The sequence below is a fragment of the Pezoporus flaviventris genome, unplaced genomic scaffold, assembly GCF_033815535.1.
Source record: "Pezoporus flaviventris isolate CSIRO_AGI_PZ_B2104156 unplaced genomic scaffold, CSIRO_AGI_Pfla_v1 ptg000021l, whole genome shotgun sequence".
NCBI classification, from domain to species: domain Eukaryota; kingdom Metazoa; phylum Chordata; class Aves; order Psittaciformes; family Psittacidae; genus Pezoporus; species Pezoporus flaviventris.
Window position 1 is genome coordinate 7908796 of NW_026892569.1, and position 22575 is coordinate 7931370.

A 22575-nucleotide genomic window follows, 5' to 3' on the forward strand; every position below is an offset into this window, starting at 1 on the left:
CTGCCTTGCCCTATCAAGATGATAGTTCTAAGTTAGGCTGGTTACCTGTAGCTCATTTGGTCCCAGATCACTTTTGGTGATTTTCTTTGGCACTAAGAATATGCTTAGCTGTGGTACTATTGTCATTTCAGGGTACATCTGTATGTTCATGTGCATATCTAAATATTATGAAACAATTCTAGTGAGAATGCAGTGTAACTCCTGATTGTTCCCCTGCTATTAGCAAGGCTAGGAAATCCATAAACAAGGAAATCCATTTTGTCCTTTTCTAATGCTGCCCCAACCTTTTGCTGTTACAGCTACTTTCCTCCAACAACAAAATGCCAATTTAGAATCATAGTATCACACAATCATTTAGGTTGGAAAAGACTCTTAAGGTACAAGTGTTAGCCCAGCACTTCCAAGTCTGCCACAAAACCCTGTCCCTAAGTGCCATGTTCTTCATGTCTTTTAAATATCTCCAGGGAAAGTGATTCAAATCTCTCTCTCTGATGGTTTTGGGTTTTTTTTTTTGCATCAGGGACATCACCAGATGTAAAGGTCTTTCAGTTAAAACCATGCCAGTGAGGCATTTATGCTGTATGGTGAAATTTGTTTTTACACCTTTTTATTTTGGCTATTTAGAAGAAACCAAGACCAGCAGAACACCAAATCTCAAAAACCTAAATGCAAAGCATTGTTTCTAAGGTCAAGCACTGACAATGTTGGAAATACTAGAGCTAGGGGTGGCAATATATTATTGTATTATCATGCTATTGTTAACCTTTTATTTTGTTTGTTTTTTTTCCTTAGGTTTTCTGACCTAAGCATACAACAGGTTAATAAAGGTTAAATCAGTGCTGCATAGAAAAGAAAATTATGCCTAAAAGAATTTGTATGTGCCTTGCTTCATTTTTTTATCTTTAAACAAATGAGTTTTCCTGTGTAATGTTTAACATTGTGTGTCAGGGCTGCCTACTCACAGTGTCCTCCAGAACCAGCCCCCCCGCCCACTCTGTTTTTTCCGATTTCTGCTCAGAAACCTTTCATATAGCAATCCTAAAGGTGCATGGATTTTTTTTCTTCAGGTTGGCTTCAGTTGAACCCTATGTTTTGTTCTTCATTTTGTTTGCTGGGTGCAAGTTGCAAAATATAATACAATTAAATGTTCACCAGAACAATATTAATTTGCTTAAGAAAATAGGCACTTTTTTGTTTTTTGTTTGTTTGTTTGTTTGTTTTTGTTTTTTTGTTACAGACTGTTGCCAAAAGGTGGCAGTCTTCGCCCCGCAAATTCTGTGCTGCCTGGAAAAGGTATGTACTGCAACCATAAGTTATTTCTGGCTCCACTAGATTATAAACGTTACTTGTTAAGTAGACATAGAGGGGGAAAAAACCTTATATTTGAAAGTTTAAGGGTGACATATCTATAGTTTTATTTTGACAGTGGAATACTAAAACCCAAGACTTGGAAGGCAACAGTGAAGGGGAGAGAGCACTTCACAAGTAGACTACTAATGAGCAAGAACTACTTCCCTTTCAGATTCGGTTAGTGCTTTCAGTATTTCAAGGTTTTGAGACGCTATTAGGATCTGCCATATTAGATCAGTAGGCTGCACTGTTCATCAGTCAACATGATGAAATGCATAGAAATAACCCACTTAGACAAAAATTCACGGTACAGTACTTGATTTTCAGGTAGATCCCAGCAAAGCACAGCTCACTTCCTCTACAAAGTAGTGTTGCAAAAAAGTGTATCTGATGATAAATAACAGCCTTTGCTAAAGACCTGCAAAAAAATTGGCTATGTATTTTGTATTTTAAATAGTAGTTATTTTGGTTTGTATTTTATGATTGGATAGGGTATCAAGAAAATAGATTTTATTCATTTTAGAAAGACTCTAACCTTGCGATTGTATTTAGCTACCTTTAGTCATATCTATACAGGCACTTCAAAAGCTCCGATACTGTATTCTCTGATACTGTATTAAACCATTGACTAGAAAGTAACCAATTACAGGTAAAACTTGCATCATGTTTTGCGGGAAAGTTCAGGATAGTAATGTGATATGTACATTGGTTTACACCACGTTTGTGTAGTGGTCACAGCTGAGGGCACACATTTATATAACTTAATGCCTCATCAAGCCCCAGTCAGATCTGTTGTCCCTCGCCTAGTGGCATAGCGTCTGCGTCAAACCTTGCTCCTTCCAGACCACTTGCAGCAGCCCTGCAGGGACCATGGGTGAGCTCTGAATGCAAAAAGCTGTGTCTTTAAGAGCTGATTAAGGAAGAGCAAAGCTTGGAAAAATCATCTGCACTCCAGTAACATTCTACTGGAACCTCCTCATGGAGGAAAATGCTGAAAAGGTGCCTGTTTGGGCAAGCAGGTTGTGTGGAGAGGGTTTTGGTAAGGCTCTCAGACCTGTACTAAAGCAAGGATTTAATCTAGTTAGTTCAGGAAATATTTGAGTAGTCTAGAATGCTTGGGAAAGTCAGTAATGTGCCAACATGATGTTATGTTATTGAGTTAAAAGTGAGGAGAACTAAGAAATTTTAGGAGATCTTACCGGTGTAATACTTTGAATTCATCTGAAGTGTGGCAAGCAAATTGTTCATAAGCAATTGAGAATTGGACAGAAGCATGGCAAGAAGAATATAAACTGAGCTGTAATTTATTTTAAAAATATTTGTGTTCATTTTATATGCACTATCTCTGTATACACTCTCTATAATTATATTGAATCTTTCTCTTAAGGCTTGTCAGCCAGTTCTTATTTCAACTCTTCTTACCAGTAGTTACAGGAGACCACTGAGAAATTTTCTGATGCCAGAAGTCATCGATCTGTCTTTTATAATTTTTATTGCTATTTATTGGCACTTAAAAAATTGAGGTCTTATGTTGTTTATATGGTTTATGTTATGTATCAGAAATAGAAAAAATTCAGTTGGTGTGAACTGATTCTGCCTGTGTAACTTTAGTGTTACACAGAAGAGTGCTTCATTTTAATTTGGTGTTTGTTTTTTCAAGGGTCTATAATGAAAGCCTAATTACTGAGCATGTTTGACTCATCTCTTTATCCTGGTGTAGTAAAAACAATAATTATAATGTTTTTATTGTAAAAAATATATTTAAATTAATCTTCATTTCAATTGAATTATAGAATGGTTTGTGTTGGAAGGGACCTTAAAACTCATCTAGTTTCAAACCCCTGTCACAGGCAGGGACACTTTCTACTAGAACACGTTGTCAAAGCCCTCTCCAACCTGTCCTTGAACACTTCCAGGGATGGGGCAGCCACAGCTTCTCTGAGCAACCTGTCCCAGTGCCTCATCACCTTCACAGGGAAAAACTTCTTAATAACTAATGTAGATCTAGCATCTTTCAGCTTAAAGCCATTCTCCCTTGTCCTACCCCTACATGCATTTGTAAGAAGTCCCTCTCCAGATTTCTTGACAGTCCCTTTAGGTACTTTGATATTACATATTTTTCATGACGGGTACTGCAAATGACTTCATTCAGTTTGTCTGGAATGGGTTGTAAATTCTAAAAGGACATGAAAAGCACTATTTAAAAGCCAAGTCTAATACATAAGTCTTTACGAGAGGTTGCCCAACAGAGTTCATAACCAAAGGATGAGAAATTTTACTGTCTAGCATTGCACAAATATTATCAGTTTATCATAAACCCCTTTCACTGGTGTCAGTGGGTTTCCACAAAGGTAATGTCTAAAGATTGCCCTAGTTGTCTGCTTAAGGCAGTCTCCTGCTATCACCCCACAAACCCTTGAGCTGGAGGAATTGTCACCAATTCTTACATCTGGCTTTGGCCATGCTATTGCCACTGTCAGGTATAGATTTATTGGAGTATACAAAGTCAAGGTGTTCTCAGAGGATTCAGTCTGCAAAAAGCATAGGCAGCTTCACAGAATAAAGATTTAATAAAATGGGGAAATCTACCTCAACGTGGAACCAGAGAGCTATCTTAGGTCTTTCCTTTCTAATTTTTGTGTTTCTTCTACAGTCATGTGTGGGCTTTAGATTGGAAAACCAGAGAATGTAAGGAGCATCAGCAGTTATAGGTCTTTAGGGCTTCATGGTTTGTTAGGAAAGAAACAGTTTTGCATGTTTCTCAGATACAGAGTTGACTGAGAGTTAAAGCTGCTTGTAGAAGCATTAGTGACCTTGGTGATTTTGTCCTTGTTAGGACTTTGAAGGTTGAAGTACACTTGCTCCTTGTAGATGGAGCTGAAGAGCCTGTGATGGTGAGTGAGGGAGTCATTCAGCAAACAGAGGAAGGCCTGCCAGCAGCATGGGGTGGTTCACTACTCTCCCATAATCGAAAATAAGTGGAGAGCTATTGCTATAATTTACTCACTGCCTCTGCAAACATAAGGTGTCAGTTTTTGTTGGCTTGGTTGCATGCAGTCTTTGGTTGTCACTTTTTGAACCTGCAGGTGTTGGTTTGCTATGTGAAGACTAATATTGCTCCCCAAGTGCATTTTAGAAGTACTTTGATAGTCAAGAGGAAAATTTATTAAGGAAATGGGAGTATTCTGTGGAATGAGTTCCCTAGGTCATAGCAAAATCTAGAGGTGTGCAGACTTAATGGAAATGAGGTACTGTGTTGCATATGTTGCTTCATTTTCCAAATAAACCCGTATGATCATTAAATGCTGAACATTTCAGTTGAGAAAAAGTAATTAAGATGTGGAAGTATAGCCATCTTTTAGTCATTAGAAGACTATAAGTTACAAGACATTTCCTAATAAAACCCAAAACACCCACTGGGTTTGAACTCATTACCTTTATAAAGAAAAGCAGATAAGGTTTTGATGATGCAATGCAGCCTTTCCTTTGAACATGGGAACTTGCAAATGTTCCTTTAATTACAAAGACAATTTAGTATTGGTCTTGAGAAAGTGAAAAAAAATACTGTTATTACAAAAAGATTTATTTTAAATAATAGTGAATAGATGGGTTGGAGTCTCTACCTATATACAGGCTTATAAATCTGTATATAAGCATGACTTTAAGAAGTTATGCCCTGGATTATTCTATGACTTCAGCATTAATTCATGGTGTAACAGAAAATCCTTCTAGGTACATGGAACCAATATCTGGTTACTAAGTGCAGACATAAAATCCCAGGGTTAATCAACTAGGTAAATGTGTAGCCTTTTCTTCCCTGTTTCTTACAAGACCTGCTAGAATAGAAAAAATTATGAAAAGACTAAATTATCACCTGAAAGTTGCTTTGTAATTAATTCAAGCATCTTCAGCAGCAGTTAAGTCTTCAGAATGATAAAGTATGGTCCAGGAGACCAAAAAAGGCCAAAAATTTTATCTTTGAATGTCAGTTTTTTCAAAGAAAGAAACTAGGGAGAAATGCATTAGTTTACTTTCTTAAAAATAATAGTGATGTTCTTTTCATGAAGACTTTCAAGCACTTCTGTGCTTGGGAACCAGCTCTTGAAATTGGCAGGGATTTAGCCTTGACACAAGGTTTTCTTTGGAAATCTGTTCCAGCTGGATCAAGTTGTTTTGTCATTTGGAAACTGTGCACGTAGAGGCATATGGCCATTAGAAACATATCAGAGCAAAACTGTCTGTAAGTGAAATCTTTGCAAATTCTTTGCACTGAGAATATTCAGCACATGGCTGAGCAAGACTTTCCTGCAGTTACACTATTAGTTTCTTATGGCTTGAGCCAGCAACAGGCAAGGCAAGCAAAGTTTTTCTCTCCTGAGGTAGTATCAGTGCATCCATGTGCCTTCTAGACCCAGGAAAGAGATGACAGAGAATTAAGGAGAGAAGTTTCTTGTCTCATCTTCCTCTGTGCTGATGTAAAGGCACTGGAAAATGGAAGGGTCAACATTTAAGGGTGTTTGTTGATGGGTTTAGCAGAAACTGGGGAAGTTACTGACACGAGGAGAATGGTAAATAATGAGGTGGTTTAAGGAGACAAGGGGAACAGGATTGGATGGTGCTTGGATTTGGAAATCTAAGTGGTACAAGATGTTCTAGATAGCTTCAATGAGATTGTACAGGAAATAGAAAAAATTGGAAATACAGGTTGGAGAAATAAGGAGGTATTGGTATGGACCTGGAAAAGACTGGTCATGAACATACTTGGCAATGTGGATGCCAAGGTTAATATGAAGAAGAAAGAATAATTGGTAGGTGCTAGAGAGTGGAGAGTGGTATGAAAAACCTCAGCAATGGAATTTGAGACACCCAATATGAACTTAATGAGCTCAAGACGTGGGGAGAGAGTGAGGAAAGAAATAGGAGTAGGTCTAGGGCCATGGTCAGGTAGGAAAGGAACTGATATTATGTTTGAAGGCACACTTGGGTACATTGTGGCATTGAAGCGAGCCAAAAAATTCATGCCTAAAAATCTGTACCTGTATAACCTGAGATGCAATACTGATTTTTTTTTTTTAACTCTTGGGTCAGTGCTTGCAAAATCCGTTGCTTATACCTATATAAATAGGTAACCAACTGCCATCACTCTATTAGTGTGTTTGTCAGTGTTCTAACCAAGCATATTGTATAGAAAAAATGATATCGTAATACTGGGGATTGAAGTTACAGGCAACTTCATTCTGGCATTTCCTACCTTAGTTTGGCTTTGTATCTGTAATAGTGCTTGAACTTTTTCTCACGATATTTTTGTTATAAAATTATAGAAATATAACAACACTAATACTGATTTGTTTAAATTCTCAGGGCAGTTACTGTGACAGGTGGGATATTTGGTACCGTATGTTCACTGTATCACCATTTTGAACTGACTCCATGTGTTGAAGAGACACAACCCCTTTATTTCACAAAGTATTTCTTTCTTCACATCTTTGCAGTAATACTCTACTCACCTCAATATCTAGCTTAGAGAATTCTACTTGCAGTAGGACATTGGGAAGGTTTTAGTAGAAAAGTCTGAGTTTGCTCCCCTCCCCCCCTTTTTTGTTTTAAAGTTTCTCTTTAATTTAGTATGTTGGCAACTGAAATCCTGACCTGGGGAATTAAAGAACAGTGGTACAGTTGACTTCACTTTAGAGAGAGTAATACCTACTGTTTTCATGGCTTGGTTTGAAAGCAGAGACAAGGCTCAGAGTCTTGTGATTGAGTACTAGGCTAGGCAATGGAAATAAGTCCCTGCAAACTCTGGAACTGACCTTTGTTTTGAGTAATAAATCTTGACAGTTTTTTGCTGTTGTTGTGCGATAGTAATCTGGTTGGAAACTGAAGGAAGGACAGTATATCATAGATGATTTTGTTGAACTAGACCACAAATTGCAAGCTGAATTTGAATTAACTTGAGGGATTGAGCCTTAGTGCAGAGGTGAGGAAAAAGCTGAGGGAGCAAAGACAACTGGTTTCTCTTGGTGCTTCTAAATGTGAACAAAACAGAAACACCTCAACTAGTCTGAGAACTGCTGTCAGGACAGAGTGTTTCCTCAAGACTCCTTTCCCCTGTTGAGTGAGTATAGGAATATTTTTCTTCAGCTCATTTATGTTTGCACATATGGTGCGGGATTCATTTCCCTTAACTTCATTCATATAAACATCTAAAGAAGAAAGCAGTGGAGGAAAAGCTTCAGATTTCTTTCTCATGAGCGATTTTAAAATGGGACAAGCAATACCTTTAGGGTTTTCTGTCTGTACATATGAAGGATGTTTAGTTAACTTGTGTGGAGAGATGATTAACTTTGAAATAGCTGGGGTTAGGTGAGATACATCCTATAGAGATTTGGCAATGGAGGATTTTACATTAAATGAACTAGCATAAAAATAGTTATCCCAAATCTCTCTTCAGTAATGGTGTTGAGAGCTGTCACAGCTGAAGGTAATTTTTGCTCAGACACTACGTCCTCACTGTACTCAAATGCAGACAGAGAGTCTGTCATCCAAACAGGGTAGATAGGTAAAGAGTGTGACCTGTGGTAAATTAAATGACTGAAAAAGATTAATAAATCAGATGGGTTTTTTTTGGTAGTGATTTCATTACAGGGGCCATGATTAGGGATCATAATGATACTTAGAGGCTAGTACTGAATAATTACAAATAAACTATTTGCATGCGTACACAGGTGGATAGTTGGGTACATACACAGGCCAGGTTACTTCATTTTGGACAGAGTTTTCCAAAGTAGCATTGTAAACAGGTTTTTAAATTTATGTGGAAGAAAGTGATGTACCAGTTGTGAGTCATTCATTGAAAGCAAAGCTGTACAAATTGTGTTGCCATTTTGCAAGTGGAATGAAAAAGATACATAAAGGTATTTCCAGAGAATTACCAAACCTTTGATGAATACAGAATTGATGTGAAATGCTGGCGAACCTTCGTCTCAACCCTGGGGTAGAATGGGTGGCTGAAGCAGCTGCTTGCTGCTGTACCCCAGGCAGGCAGATCAAATTTTAAATATCCCTGAAACAGCTTTTAAGTTGTGTCTGCAGCTGAACTGACTTCTTGATGGCTGAGACATATGGAATTAAAAGTATGGAATAAAACCTTAGTACGTCATTCCTTCCTGCTCTGTGGTAGACATAATAACATGGCAGGAGCAGATTTGATAATCTACATATTTTGTATCTTATATATTGGCTTTGTGAAGACTTTTGAGCACAGCAGAACTCAGTACAAGACAAATGTGTTACCTTCTTCATCTGCAGTGTTCCTTCCATGCCATGGCAGTCTCCAGATGCCATAACTAAATATAGCATTGACCTAGTTAAGTTAGAAATGCGTCTAATTACTCCAGGATTGGCTTAGCCACTGTCATGCAATGTGCAAGTTTCATGTACTTAAATCCATTTACAGTTTCATTTTTGTCTGTCCAGCTCTTTGCCAAGCTGAATTCTTTATGTTGCTTCAAAAAAACAGCTAGCACTCTAAGAACAATCAACCTGAAAATCTGCCAGCCTTGAATATAAGTGGATAATTGAAGTTATTTACAATAATTGCATATGCTAAGCTTTTAATTTATTTTTATCTTGTATTTATAATTTCTGCTTTGATTGTGCTTTGATGCAGCACTTACTGTGACTGAGGATTGTCTAGTTGAGCTGTAGTGGAATTTGATATTAGTCACAGAACAATAATTTTTTTGTATGGCATTAATTGCAAGATTGATATCTGTCTTAAACTACAAGCACTAAGAACTCTAATATCAAGATAACGGGAGATAAATCATTTTCAGGGTGTCTTAGCCAAAGCAAGGGCAATTTTAGTGACAAAATTTCCTAGAAAATACCTCATAGCTGAGGATAACAGTGTGGGAAATAAAATACGCTGCTGGACTTTCTGAAAAGATATTACTGTTTCCCCCTTCACCTTCTCACCCCATCCTCAAGGATTAAAATAGCTGAATTGCTAGTCTTGTCATTGGCCTGTCTAAAAATGCATGTGTTTCTGATGGTAGCAAATATGCCTCCAAGGTCAGCATCAGTCTCTAATACCTACAGTGCTTCTTCATTGGTTATGGCAAACATGCAAAGCTATTAGCAATAAAATAGAGATCGAGAGGCCTGTTTGCACATAGGTGCATTCATTGCCATGTTATATGATACTGGTTTTGAGCATACGAAATAACAGCAAAACTGATGAGCAACGTCAAATATTCTCTATTGGCTTCTTTACCTTCTCCACTAAATGAACTGTGAAAGAAGCAAACCCCAGAACTCTGATGGAAGTAAGGAGGGCTTGTGGTAGAATTACCACCCATGCCAGAATATTACCTAAGCTCACTTAATGCTAATAAATCTTGTTCTTTCCCAAAACAACCCAAGCTTTTCAGAAGTTTTCAAAGCACCTGCAGCTTTACAGGTTTCCTGGAAAGGAAATCCCATTTTCACTTCTGAAAAGAATCCCAAAATGGGGAAGGTACCTGGGCAATATTTGTAAATTTTGGTAATCTATTACTGAGTGCTCCCACATGCACAGCATAGGCTTCTTGCAAAGAAGCCAGTGAAGAAAATTGCTATGATGATTGAAACACAAATTCTGGTTTCTCTCCCAGGAATACACTCAACTGCTGAACTATGTTTTAAATAGTTATCTGGCTTCACTTTAGGAAATATTTTTGGCATGTTCACAGCTCAATTATTATAAATTTTAGTTGGAAATTAGATGTTCAAATCAATAGTAAGGTTATTAAAGTTGCACCAAGTATTTCACGGGAAGAAGGGTAACTATCGGTAGTTTTAAGTACTTCTCTATTTTACAGAATACTGCTGGGTTTTGCTTGGTAATGTACCTGCAAACTTGCTACAAAATATGAAAGAAATCAGATCTTAAAACCAGGGATTATTTGGGGCATTTTTGCTACCTGCTGTCATTAACAAAGTTTTGGTTGCGTTTGATTAAGATAGAAATCCATGTTAGAATCCCATACATAGGAATCTGGGAGAATTTTTAAGGCTTTTGAAGTTATAAAGATTCCCGTTTGTTTTTTTTTTTTTGGTTGTTGTTTGTTTATTTTTTGTGTTTTTTGATTATTTTTGTTTGGTTTTGTTGGTGTGGGTTTTTTCTTTGTTTTGTTGTTGTTGTTTGTGGATTTTTTTCCTATGTATTTTATTTATATGTGGTTTTGTTTGGTTGGTTGGTTGGTTTTGGTTTGTTTCCCAAGACAACCTTTCAGTACAAGATATTCACAGATTTTTCTTGGGTTTATACTTTCCGCTATTTTTTAAGAAGGATGACTTTTCATTATTTTTTTACTTCCAAAACGCATCTCAAATCAACCTTGAAGTTATAGACGGATTTGTGTAGGAGGTGAACCTCAAACAGATCTGATGCCTGGGGAAAATGATGAGAAAGGATATCAGGGTTTAGGGCTATTTGTTGCTGTTGGTTGAATGCATTCAGATGCTGGGATATAAGAGCCTCCTACAGGTTTATCTACACTTATTTTTTTATGGCTGTGATATCTTACTGCTCTAGAGCAGGGTCAGAATTTGTGGCCCTTGTCATGTGTACTCTAGATGAAATTCTCATAGACCTTAAATGATAATACTGCATTGTGCAGGGCAATACAGAGGTAACAGGTCAAAGTATCAAGATTTACATAATGTGCTGAAAGAACTGTTAAAGGGTAGTCTAGTGAGTTTGGAAGAGTGCATTAGTAGAAGGGCTGCTGATGAGCTCACATCTTTCAACCAACAGAGCTGAAGACATGCTTCTTGGTTCTTTGTAGCAGTGAGGCATTGTGATTTGGTGACTATTTTTGGCTGGTTTTTTTTTTTAGGTGTTGTATTTGTTCCATCTCCAGCTTCATGCCCTGTTTTTATCCATGCTGCATAAATCAGTTAATCTTTCTCATATTTACATATATTGCAAAAGTTATGATTAGTTCTTTAACCAGGGGAACCTGACTTGAACTGTGAACGTGAAAATTGTTAAAGTTTAAATGCTGCCCTTGACTTGTCTGTGCATGCACATACAAACACTTTTTCACATGTAAAGCTAAATACTCCTAAAATACAGAGTCTTAAATGGTGTAGCTCTGCTCATTCAGCATCCATAATTCATTCCGTGTAAATGTATGTAGATAACTCAAATTCCCTTCAGGATAACCACAGCTTGGTAAGCACTTCTTCGCTACAGCAATGATTTTAGAGCATGTTTACTCAAATGAAAATAGATTGGCATTTTTATTAAGAGTGTCATTATGAACTATTAAGTTAAAATCTCTAATCATGCTAATGTTCAGAATCATTGCTAGGTAACTGTTCAGTCATTAAGATATTTTAAAAGGCAGTTTTTGGCCTCCATGTAAAAACGTTACAGTATTACATGTGTTTTTTATATTTTTGTCTCTAGAGTGTTAAGGAATTTTTTCCATTATGATTCATCCCTTTGGGGACTTCTTTGAAAAAAGAACAAACAAAAAAAAACCAAAATCAAACCAAGAAAAAAAAACAAAAGCCCAGCCAAAAAGCCCCCCAATATTTGTATACAATGTCTTCATTCTGATGTCATCTGTGTATATCCACTAACATTATTTCTATGGGTTTAGGCTTATTACTAGCTTACCTCTTCTGTAGCTCTCACAGATTTCTCAGTTTCCTTCATAATGGTGTTGAGATATTTGAAGGAAACTGTGGTTAAGAACCATTCCATAGAAAATACAGCATTTGGTTGTGTTGTCTACATTTAGTGTACCAAAAAATGTAATTTTATAGATTTGTGAGGGTGAAGTACGTAGAGTACACGTGCTTTTCTGTCCATGTTGTCAAGGAAAAATGTGTCAATATGTTGTTCACTTTGTTGTTCTGTTTCCTGCAAAAATGTAATTAGTTTTTATTTTTGAAAGAGCAGACATAACAACTGAAATCTTAATAAATAAATCAATAAAGTACTAATCAGTACATTTCATTTCTGAACTATCCTCCATACCAGCTGTTACTAATATTGCCTATCTTAAGCTTCTCTAGTTATTTCTGATGGGGGGAAGCGGGGCGTGGGGGCAGAGGGAGGGGGTCGTGGAAATAAATCTTAGTTTATATTTACTTAGCTGAGGCAGAATTGTAATTGAAACATATTAGGATCGATACAAACTACATATGAAGCCATGAATTGTTTTTCTAACCTGCCAGGTCCTAATATCTAGGCACTGGTATCTCATGAAATACTGTAATATTTTTTCTTCTGGTGAGTGAGTAAATATTTCAGCACAGAAAAGAAAAAAAAACCCCACACACCTGAAAAAACAATCAAGAAAGAAAGAAACAAAAAAGAAAGAAAAAAAAAAAGACCAAACCATTTTTGTTTTTTTCTGTATTTCTATATGAAGAATTTTTTTTGACCCTGCTTTCACTTTTTTTTTCTCTCAAGCTCATCAGAGTCATGATCTTTTCTATTAGGTGTGCACAGACTTGTAATGCAACTGTGATTTTAATATGAAGGTGTACACACCTGAAGAAATGCATTGCATTAGTTTTTTCATAAAAAGCCTTTTTCATACTTAAAAAATTAGGGCTAGATTTGTAAAATACTTCCAGTGTGTCACTTGTGTTCTAAAGACGGACTTCTGAGACCGGTCAAATGTTTAAGAATCTGTTTCAGTTGCTGCATGGCTTCCCCCACAGAATAGTTAATTCGTCTTACTTTCATTTTTAAATTAGAAATGCAAAAAATTTGTGGGTCAAATTAATAATTGATACCCTTTCAAACTGCAAGGTCTGTTTTTACTACTATTCATACAGTATGGGAACAGAAGGAACAATTCCACAGGACTTCACTGTTTCATTTGAAATTTTTTTCCATGGCTTCCCCTCCTTAAGGATGCTGTGATGCATCATTAGCTGTTGGGTTCTCTCACCTGTGTATGTCAGAAGGTGAGCTGTTACATTTTTCAGTTCACTTCTGATTTGCCCAGTATTGGAACCATTTCGGTTCAGGTCCAGTTTAGGTCAAAAAGGTTTGCTATAACCACCTGGGTTTACATAGGACAAAACTTTTAAAGGTGGACATAGTCAACTGGCAGGGATGTACACACAGCTTGGGTTCCAGGAAGGTGGGCTTCATCTGCACTCTCTGCTCTGCTCTATCAACCTTGGCATCAGTAGTGTTTCCAGGTTTTAATCAAATCTTTGGGATCTGTAAGTCTGCACTAATAAAAAAGGTATGAAAAACCTTCCACTTGGGCCTGCAGGGAAGGTGCAGAAGCCTAGCAGAGGCCTGACGGTTTACTGAGGCTTGTGCTCGCCTCCAGGTAAGCTGCGCAAAGAAACAGAGGTGTCAAAGGGAAGGCTCTCACATGCTGCTGCTTTGCAGACCTTGGTGAACACAAATCCTCCTTGTAACCAGCGAGGCTCTACGATAAACTGGCAGGTTTCTGTTGAACCATTTATTCTGAATTGGCAGCTAGAAATATTTTTCTTGGTTCAGTTTCCATTATAGTTCAAACTGTATAGCAGTCAATATGAATTGTGATTCCATTTTGATTTATATCCGATGACTTGATGAAAGTGCATACAGTTCTGAAAAGGGAAGCAAATGTGTGCATGCTTCCCACTGCTTGTATCGTTAATGGGAGCCTGTAGCTCACTTGCTTCACAGCACAAAATATTTGAAAATATACCAGTGTCTTGTAGATCAAAGAAAATAAAAATAATACATTGAGTATTCTGTGGCAGGTTATTATTAGGTTAATTTGGGGTCATACAAGTATGTATATTCAGGTAGATTAAATAAAAACTAGAAAGCGTTACTTCCATAGTTAAAATATTCAAAACTTTAAGGAATCCTGAACAAGACCTTAGAAAGGATGTAATGTCTTTTCACAGAGAATGTCTGCAGCAAACCCTTATAAAGAATTTAGTTTTTCAAGTTAGATGTGTTTTAGTGCTGCCACCCTTTATTTTATTTTTTTTCCCTTCAGATAGTAGCAGAAAGGAACAGTAGCATCTACAGGGACTTCTGGGTATTAAGAGGAAAAAAATACCACTGAACTGCTGTCATCCAGTGAATGTTACTTCAGTAGTTGCAGAAAAATCCTGTGATTATGCACTGTATGAAGTTAGTATGTACAGCACTTCAAATCTGCTGCATAAACCTAGTCTCTATTTTTCAAATCTTTTCTATTTGATGTGTTATTTAGAAATACCTCTTAATTTCAGTGGCTTGCAATGAAGGGCTTATAACGAAAAATATCCCATTTTAATTTTAAGAAAGATTTGAAAAGAATTTCCATGTGCAAAATAAGGTCCAGTGTGAAAGCAACTTTACTTTGTGTTCTTTCAAAAATCAATATCAGAATGAGTCTCAGGGTGCTGAGCACTAGTAGGGGAAAAACAATAATTGCTCTTTATTTTTTCTTTATTAGTAGACGAGCTGGTTTGTGAGTTTTGTACCAGCAATCCTGGATGCTGGGGGTTTAAAAACCTTGGTTGTTTGTTGATTTTGTTGGGTTTTTTTTTGTTGTGTGTGTGTGGTTTTTGTTTTGGTATGGTTTATCTGGATCATTTATTTCTGTTCTATGAAGTATCATAGCAGATATCATGTGGTGACAGTGAATTACACAATTCCCAAGCAATCTGTTTTTATACTGGAAAGACACTTGAATTTAAAGATGTTATCCATTATTTCAAAAATACACTTTTTTTTTCCTTTGTTTTTCAGCGTCTTGTTGAAGCTGCAGAAGATGCTTACCTGAAACATGAGTTTGATGCTGACTTACAGGTAATTAATAGTTTCTCAAATGTTATCATCAGGGTATACTATAGATTGCTTGAAGAACTGCTGTAGAAAGCCAAGTATGTGAGTAATAGAAGGATGCTGATTACAGAAAATGGAATTAATGAAGGCTGGCTCAGTATTTTGACAGGTTATGTACTTAGTGTTTGTATGCTGGGAGACCAAGCGGGTGGGTTTTTAGAGATTTCATTTAAATTCCCTGCATGTCTGCTTAGGTCAAGATTTTTAAACACAGTAATTAGCAGCATGTTTCATCGTTGCAGTGTACTGGCAAGGAATTGTTCTATAGAGACTTGAATTTGCAGATGAAGTGGGACCCACAGGGATGGGATTAGTATGACCTTGATTTGTGCAAATGGTATGTATTTGTATCCACGTCTAGAGCAGACACCAGTTTTTCCTTTTACCTAGAAGCCCTCAGAGTCAGACCATTATAGTCTCAAAATGTTGCCTGTAGGAATAATGTAGGAGGCAGAAGCACTATGGCAGTTCACAGTTATAAAATGTTTAAAAGAAAGACCTTTGCTTAAGTAAGACACACAATTAAAAGAAAAAAATGTTAATTTAGAAATCAAGTAATCTTAACCTAAAATGGAAAATCTAACTGGAAGTGTTACTCATTACTTAAATAAATATCTCCTTACCTGTAATGAATTTCTATATCCTTGGTTTCTTCAATGTCATGTTAGGTGAGGTTTTGTTTACTTTGTCTCCATCTAGATTTAATTTTAAAACCATCTGTGAATAATTGCCCTGTATCTATTTAGATTTTGAGCTTAAGCATTAAGGGAAACAGTAATTTTCTGTATACTTTTTACCATAGATTTATCTAAGAAGTACACAGATCTATAAGTTCTATTTTCAGATTTTACCATGATTACTTCCAGTAATTACAAAACATTTTCTTTCAATGAAAATACTATGTGAATTACTGATTTCTGTGCAGGAAGGGAAAACATAGACTGAACTTTTAAGAGCTAAGGATAAAAACCCAAACAACAAAACAGTTTTGAAGGCTGCGATACGGAGATCTATCAGCCCATGTTGAAGTAAAGACAAAATGAGCGCACTGAAGGTGGTAATTCAGATTATCGTATTCAGTGAATGCTGGCTTCTGTATTCATATGCTTTAGAGTTCTGTTACATTTCAGCCTTGCAGAGGTGTGCTGCGTTTTATGTTTTTGCACTTTAAGCCTTAGAGAAATAAGATCTATTGTCTGAATAAATCAGAAACACACTTTACAGAAGATTTTTAGAGGTCTACAGTAAGTGCTTCTTCACTGCAGGATAGTTCTCACTTTGACGAAGTCCTTCATTTGCCGAGGCTTTGAAGATATTAGCACTTTCAGGAAGCCAGTTAAAAGCCATTTATGTCAGCAGCATTAACAGGGCAATCAAATCTTTGTGTAGAGCTCTGTTGTTTATTACTGTCATGGTCCATTAAAGCTAATCAATTGTTAATTTTGGTTTCAGCGACCCCTTTGCAACCCTTGCTGCCTGATTGTTGTTCTTTATCAAAAATCTCGTAATACCATCTGCTCAATATAAAATAATGGCCAGAAAGACTTGATAGCGGACATTCAAGTGGAGGGGGGGCAGAAGGCTTATGTAATATACAGTGTATACAATTCTGCCGTCAAAGAGGAATTTTTTGGCATTTGTATTGCCTTGGTCGATGCATGGAAGCCAGGATTAAATGCTTTGAATTAGTGGCATGTGATACAGCATCCGTCTGTGCAATTTGTGCTCAGATATGCTGGAAACTGAGAAAGCACATAAAGTGCTTTTGTGATTTTATTGGTCCAGCCTCACTTTCTATGTCTTGAGGACAGGATAGGTAATATTGCGTCGGTACATAAAAATGATATAAAGGAGAAATAAAATTATATTAATATTTTTATTGACTGTGAAAAACACCATCTTAAAATAATAACAGGGAAAGTTCATCTTTTAGGCTGCTGGTATTCTCTGCAATGATGAAACTATATTATTTAGTTAGGTTAGACCTGATTCCTTCTTGGCATTTTTCTTGGTAACATTATTAGTTTTGTCCTTAGTTATTCTATGGGCATCCTAATCAATATACTGTTATGCTGTATAATGGTCTAAACAGTCAGCTATCTATCCCTGAACTGAATCTTTTAACACCACCAGCAAACGCCTTGTAGTTATAAACATAAATAAAATTTCTAGTGAATTGAAAGAAATAAATCATAATGGGTGATATGAGGTTTAACTCATCAGCATTATATATTGCGATTTTGAGTAATGGCTAAACTAAGAATCAGTGAGAACTGACTTTAAAGATTTACTGTGCAGTGTCTGGACTTTGGGAAGTTCTTTTTTCTGTTAGGGCTGTGAACCAAGAGCTGTGGTTTTAGCAAGTTATGAGAAAATAACCTCCTAAATGTTACTTATATTTGAACCTTTAACTCAATCCAGGGTTTTCTCACCTGGTGGGTATGGTTTCAAGTTATTCTGTGTTTTTAAAGACCCTTTTCAAGTTGTTGCTTAGTGGAATTTAATCATGCCTCATAGATTTATCTTATATCCCCAATTACCATTTGTACTGCTACGGCAAGTTGCTTTGTCATGCTATTTCCATAGGCTTAAACAGTCACTCATCGTGCTTTATAGGGGACATTGTGCTTTCCTCTCTTTAAAATAAAGTACTTCCTCCTGGTTCTGTGGCTTTAACATGATGGAAAAAAATTAGTATAGAAGCCAACTGCCAAGTAAAGACCCAGCAAGACTATTGGATGTTATAGGTTTTGAAGTGATTCTACAGCCATCTTTTAGTTTTGTGGACTTAACTGTTTGCCAGAGAAAATTTTGGAAGGAAAAGATAAAAAAGCAGGCAACACCACCTGTTAGGAGAGAATCTTTAAAAAAAAAAAAAAAAATTCAATTTGCAATTGTTGTAAACTGAAACTTGGCCTCGTGATGCTTTATTTCCTTTGTGCTTGTGTATGCGTTTCCTAAGATGTGAACTGCCTTGTTCACAGAAACACCATGGTGGAGCAAGATCTCTGTCATAGTGTTGTATTATTTCTGGTTTTCAATAATCTCAGGAGGTGGACACTCAGCAGAAGAACTGATGCCAGAATTCTCAGCGGAGCTGTAAAAGTAACTTTCACTTTGTTTCTTACCGAGTAAATTTTAGAGTCAATAAAGATCTGTAATACTTTGTTCCTACCCTGTTTTCATGCTTCTGACCCCAATGACAGGAAGAATTAAAAAAAAAATGGGTACTGGTTCATTTGCTGAATGGTTTCATTGTACGTACACATTGGCAGGGAATTTCTTTTGTTTTCTGCATGTTAATGAAGTTCATTAGTTCACTCTCCTTACACTCCAGCTGAGTTTTCTCTGTGTGTGTGTGATGTGATAATAAAAAAACAAGGTTATTTCTTTTTAATAGAATCAAAGCTAGTGCACAGTTGATGTCACCTGAATTGCTAGATGTTTTCATTTTGGATTGTTGTAGCTTCACTTTCTATGTAAGATTGAAGAGGTTCAAGTACCAGATCTTGACTGTGTTTCAGCTTTATGTTAGAAGACTAGATGAAGATTAATCAAACAGTTTTTAGGGAAGGATTAATTTAATTTAAGAATACTTCTAAAGTTAACTTAGTGGAATAAAAAAAAGAATAATGGTATAAGGCTGCTTTTCATTAATATTTTTTTGGATCTATATGGCTGAGTCTTAAGAAAAAGGTTTTCAAAACAAATACCAGAGTTAGGTACCTGTCTGCCAGATTTTGCCAGTGGTTAACTCTCTAATTGCATTTCGAGTCTTTGAAAAATCTCATCCTTGCCCTCAGAGTACATATGTTTAGTGCATAAAAAATCTTGTAAAATCAGCAGATAGATAGCTGAAGATTTTTTCTGTGGTTTACACAGGTGAACAATATACTTTTTAATACATATTTAATGGTTTCTTTAAAGTTTACAAAAGGTGAGACTGCAAAGGTTTAGGAGAAAGCATAAATAGCAAAAGAGGACTGGGGAACAGAATTAGTCCAGTTCATAAGTTCTACAGCTTCTGCGTCTGATTCTGCAGCTGTTAGTATTACTGGATTTCAAGGGATGCTACCTGACTTCTGGTAATTTTGAAATTGCACAGCTAGGTACTGAGCTTAAATACAGACATGGAAGCACAACTTCAGTTGCTTCTACCTGTTTTTAAAATTCTGATCTAAATGCTTGTTTAATATAATGATACTGTGAAAATTTGTACTGATGGATTATTTAATGATTATGTATTTAATTAAAAATTAATCAAATAGTAATTACATTGATACCAGTTACTGGAAAATACGAGGACAAAAGATAATTGAGACTAGCTATTCTACATAATCTTATTTAAACTCCTGCTATAACATATGCATTACTTTCATGTTAGTATTTCAGAAAAATCTGTTTGCATATTTATTATCTCACTAATTCTGAATGAGGCTCATGATAAGTAGATTTACAGTCCATCAGCATTAATATTTTCTGGCTGTTAGAATGATGACCACAAGACTGAAGTCAGCTCTTGTGGGGTCCTGAACATCCGCAATGATAAGAGAAGTTCTGTTGGACTCTAAGCACTCCAAACCAGTGACTGAAATGACTTTTTGAAAAGTACATTTGAAACAGCACTTGAGCATCTGAAGTTTGATGTACCTAATGGATTATTTACCCAAGCTGATTACTTTCTAAATCAGAAATTAGTTTTTCTAAGCTCCTAGCCTGGAAACCTAACATAAGATCTGGCATCCTAAATTCCTTGTTAGACTTTCTTTGAAATATTTTGCAGACTGAAGTGCTCTCAGCTATATTTGGATGGGATATGGACAGTGTACCTGTAGCTTGTAATAAGGTAAGAGAAAAAGATCATTAACTAGTACCAATCTAAAATGTTAAGTTTTCATCACCATGTGCAACTCTTACAGAAGAAGTACAAGCCCTGGAAACATTATAGTTTATTCAGTTGTAAGATCTGCCTCTGGAGCTCTTCCTCAGGGTGCCTCACACAGGACCTGCTCTTAAGGGGTTCCTCTTCGTGTCCCTCTAATGCTTGTACTGCAACAGATTCTTCTGTATTGTTATGTTCATCCAACTGAAGGCATAATTTAAATACAGCTATGATATAGAAATGCTGCCAGGACCTGCAGAAGACTTGCTACTTAGTTTTCTGAATAGTTAGAAACAAATCAAATATAAATTACTAGAACAATTTTATTTTTATGTGTGCTTTTAACTTCTGAGGACAAGAGTGAGTTTCAAAGCTACGCACAGAAATGCAGAGTTTAACTTGCTGTCTCAGAAGCAGAGATGCAGGACCTGATTTTTCAGCAAATTCATAATTTCTCTACTATAAATAATTGTCATTTTGGTGCCATTCTGTTCTATGCAGAGAGCCATCAAAAATAAATAGTAGTAGTTTACCTGTTTAGTTCAATAGGTGTTCTATCTACTTTAGGATCCAACAGCAAAGGAATTGAGAGCAATGGTCTGACTTTGCTATTGCAAATAACATGCTTCACTTCTGAGAGAGTTTGGCCCAGAGTTCTGGAGATTGATTCTTCTGACTGCAGTTATAGGACTCATCCTTTTGCTACCCTTAACAGGTTAGACTCATTAAACAACTACCAGAAGCAGTTTCCAGACAGTTCTGGATTTATTGCTGCCTGTCTTTTGTGATAGCAATTGCTATCTGAAGCATGTGAAGAATAACACTGAAGAACACACCATAAATTCAGTTCTACCCATCAAATATGGACATAGTGCTTTTTGGTGATACCTGCTGTAAATAATTACAGAAATCTGAAACCTGGAGTTGTCAAAGAACTGAATAACTGAACACATATATTTTGTCTTCCTGATATTCTTCCTTTTATATTTTTTTTGTCCCTGTATTATGCTTGTTTGCTACCAGAAATGAGAAGAAAATAGCTTTCTCATTCCATGAGTGTTTTCAGAATTTCATGTTCTCTGATTAAACATTGAGATACCCCAAAGCTTTTTCTGAGCAAGGGAACCCACCACTTTGGAACAACTCATAATCAGATAGGTGGGTCTCTCAGGATAGGAGAAGCCTGCTCAAGTTGCTTCTCTAGTGAATATTAAATTATTTATATGATGTGAAGCAACTGCAGCAGAAGGGCTTGTGAGACACTTTGCTCAGAAAAGCCTGGTGGATGGGACAGGTATTTTGGACCTCAGAAGCCCTGGTCTAGTTTCTGTTTCGCTTGATTCAGAGGATGGGTTTCAATTGCAGTATAGGTCTTTTCATCTCTGGGTCAATTCTTCCAAAAAAAAAGGGAAAAAAAAAAGTATTCTCCAAAACTATGGAGAATCACAGGTCAGGTCTAACAACAATAATAAGATGGAACAGAAAGCATTTACAGATGTATAATACATCTCTACAGTTTTCCCTTTCCCATGCTCAAACTATTAAGTATTTCCAGGCTGCTTTTTTATGGTCTTCATAAGCATCTATAAGAGCTAGAGACATGTTTAAAAGAAATATAAACTGAGATTCTGCATATTCACATAAATTCACAGGGTAAGTTTATAAGTTAAACAGAAGCTCTCATTAAAATAGTGATTGCAACACCAAATTCTTTCTGTTATTGCTTTTGCAAAGCAATTCTTCAACTTGCTCCTATAGAACAGATAGAATAGGCTAGTATTGTTTAGATTAGGGATAATAATGTACCAGAAGGAGCCAGTCACATAAATACAGATATATTAACTTTCAGGGGATGGGGGGAGAATTAAAAAAGAGACAATATGAAATGAAATTTTAGCAGAAAATTAATAACAATACTTAATGCTGCAGCCTCAAAATTAGATTGAAATTTTTCACATGAAGCTGAGAGTGAATGCAAACTTGTAAGAAGTGCAGGCTTCAAAAAAACAAATTTGTCTTTCAAAATGCCTAGCGTTTGTTCCAAAAATGCCCACAGCATTTGTTCCAAAAATGTGGTTGCCTTTCTACGCAGTTAAAATAGCATCCAATCCATGCATGCCACAGTTTATAATTGAGAAGCTGGTGACTGTCCCTGCATTTCAAAGCAGACAGTCATTTAGGCAGATGAGCTTCTCTTGGATGCCAGGTCCACTGGTCTGGGCAGTGATTAGGCAGAAAGTGTTAAGCAAGGGGAAACTGAGGTTTGTGAAAGGACTTCGGAGGACGCAGAAGAAAGCAGAAACAATGCAGTAAAAAGTTAGGTGTCAGAAGACTGAAGTGCAGGACACAAGGCTGGAGAAAAAATTTATAAAAGCAAACCTGTAAAGTGTTAATAGTTTTGTTTCAATAGTAGTGACAATGGTCTTTTTGCATGCCTCATTAAAAGCATTACCTTTGCTTATAGTGAGACCAAAAGGGAGAAATCATT

General features: G+C 36.5%; 1 protein-coding gene and 1 long non-coding RNA gene across 5 annotated transcripts in view; one reads left to right on the forward strand and one right to left on the reverse strand.

Moving 5' to 3' along the window:
* The window catches only part of LOC133270559 (uncharacterized), a 985299-nt gene that overhangs the window by 649004 nt on the left and 313720 nt on the right, over positions 1 to 22575 (reverse strand). The window lies entirely within an intron of this gene.
* Positions 1 to 22575, forward strand: part of CACNA2D3 (calcium voltage-gated channel auxiliary subunit alpha2delta 3) — a 448379-nt gene that overhangs the window by 125310 nt on the left and 300494 nt on the right. For all 4 annotated transcript variants that reach the window (XR_009743824.1, XM_061455854.1, XM_061455855.1 and 1 more), the window contains exon 4: positions 15110 to 15169. Coding sequence is in view for 3 of the 4 variants with exons in the window: in XM_061455854.1 (XP_061311838.1) it covers positions 15110 to 15169 (60 nt within the window). In the remaining variant the exon portion in view is untranslated. The remainder of the gene's footprint in view (positions 1 to 15109; positions 15170 to 22575) is intronic.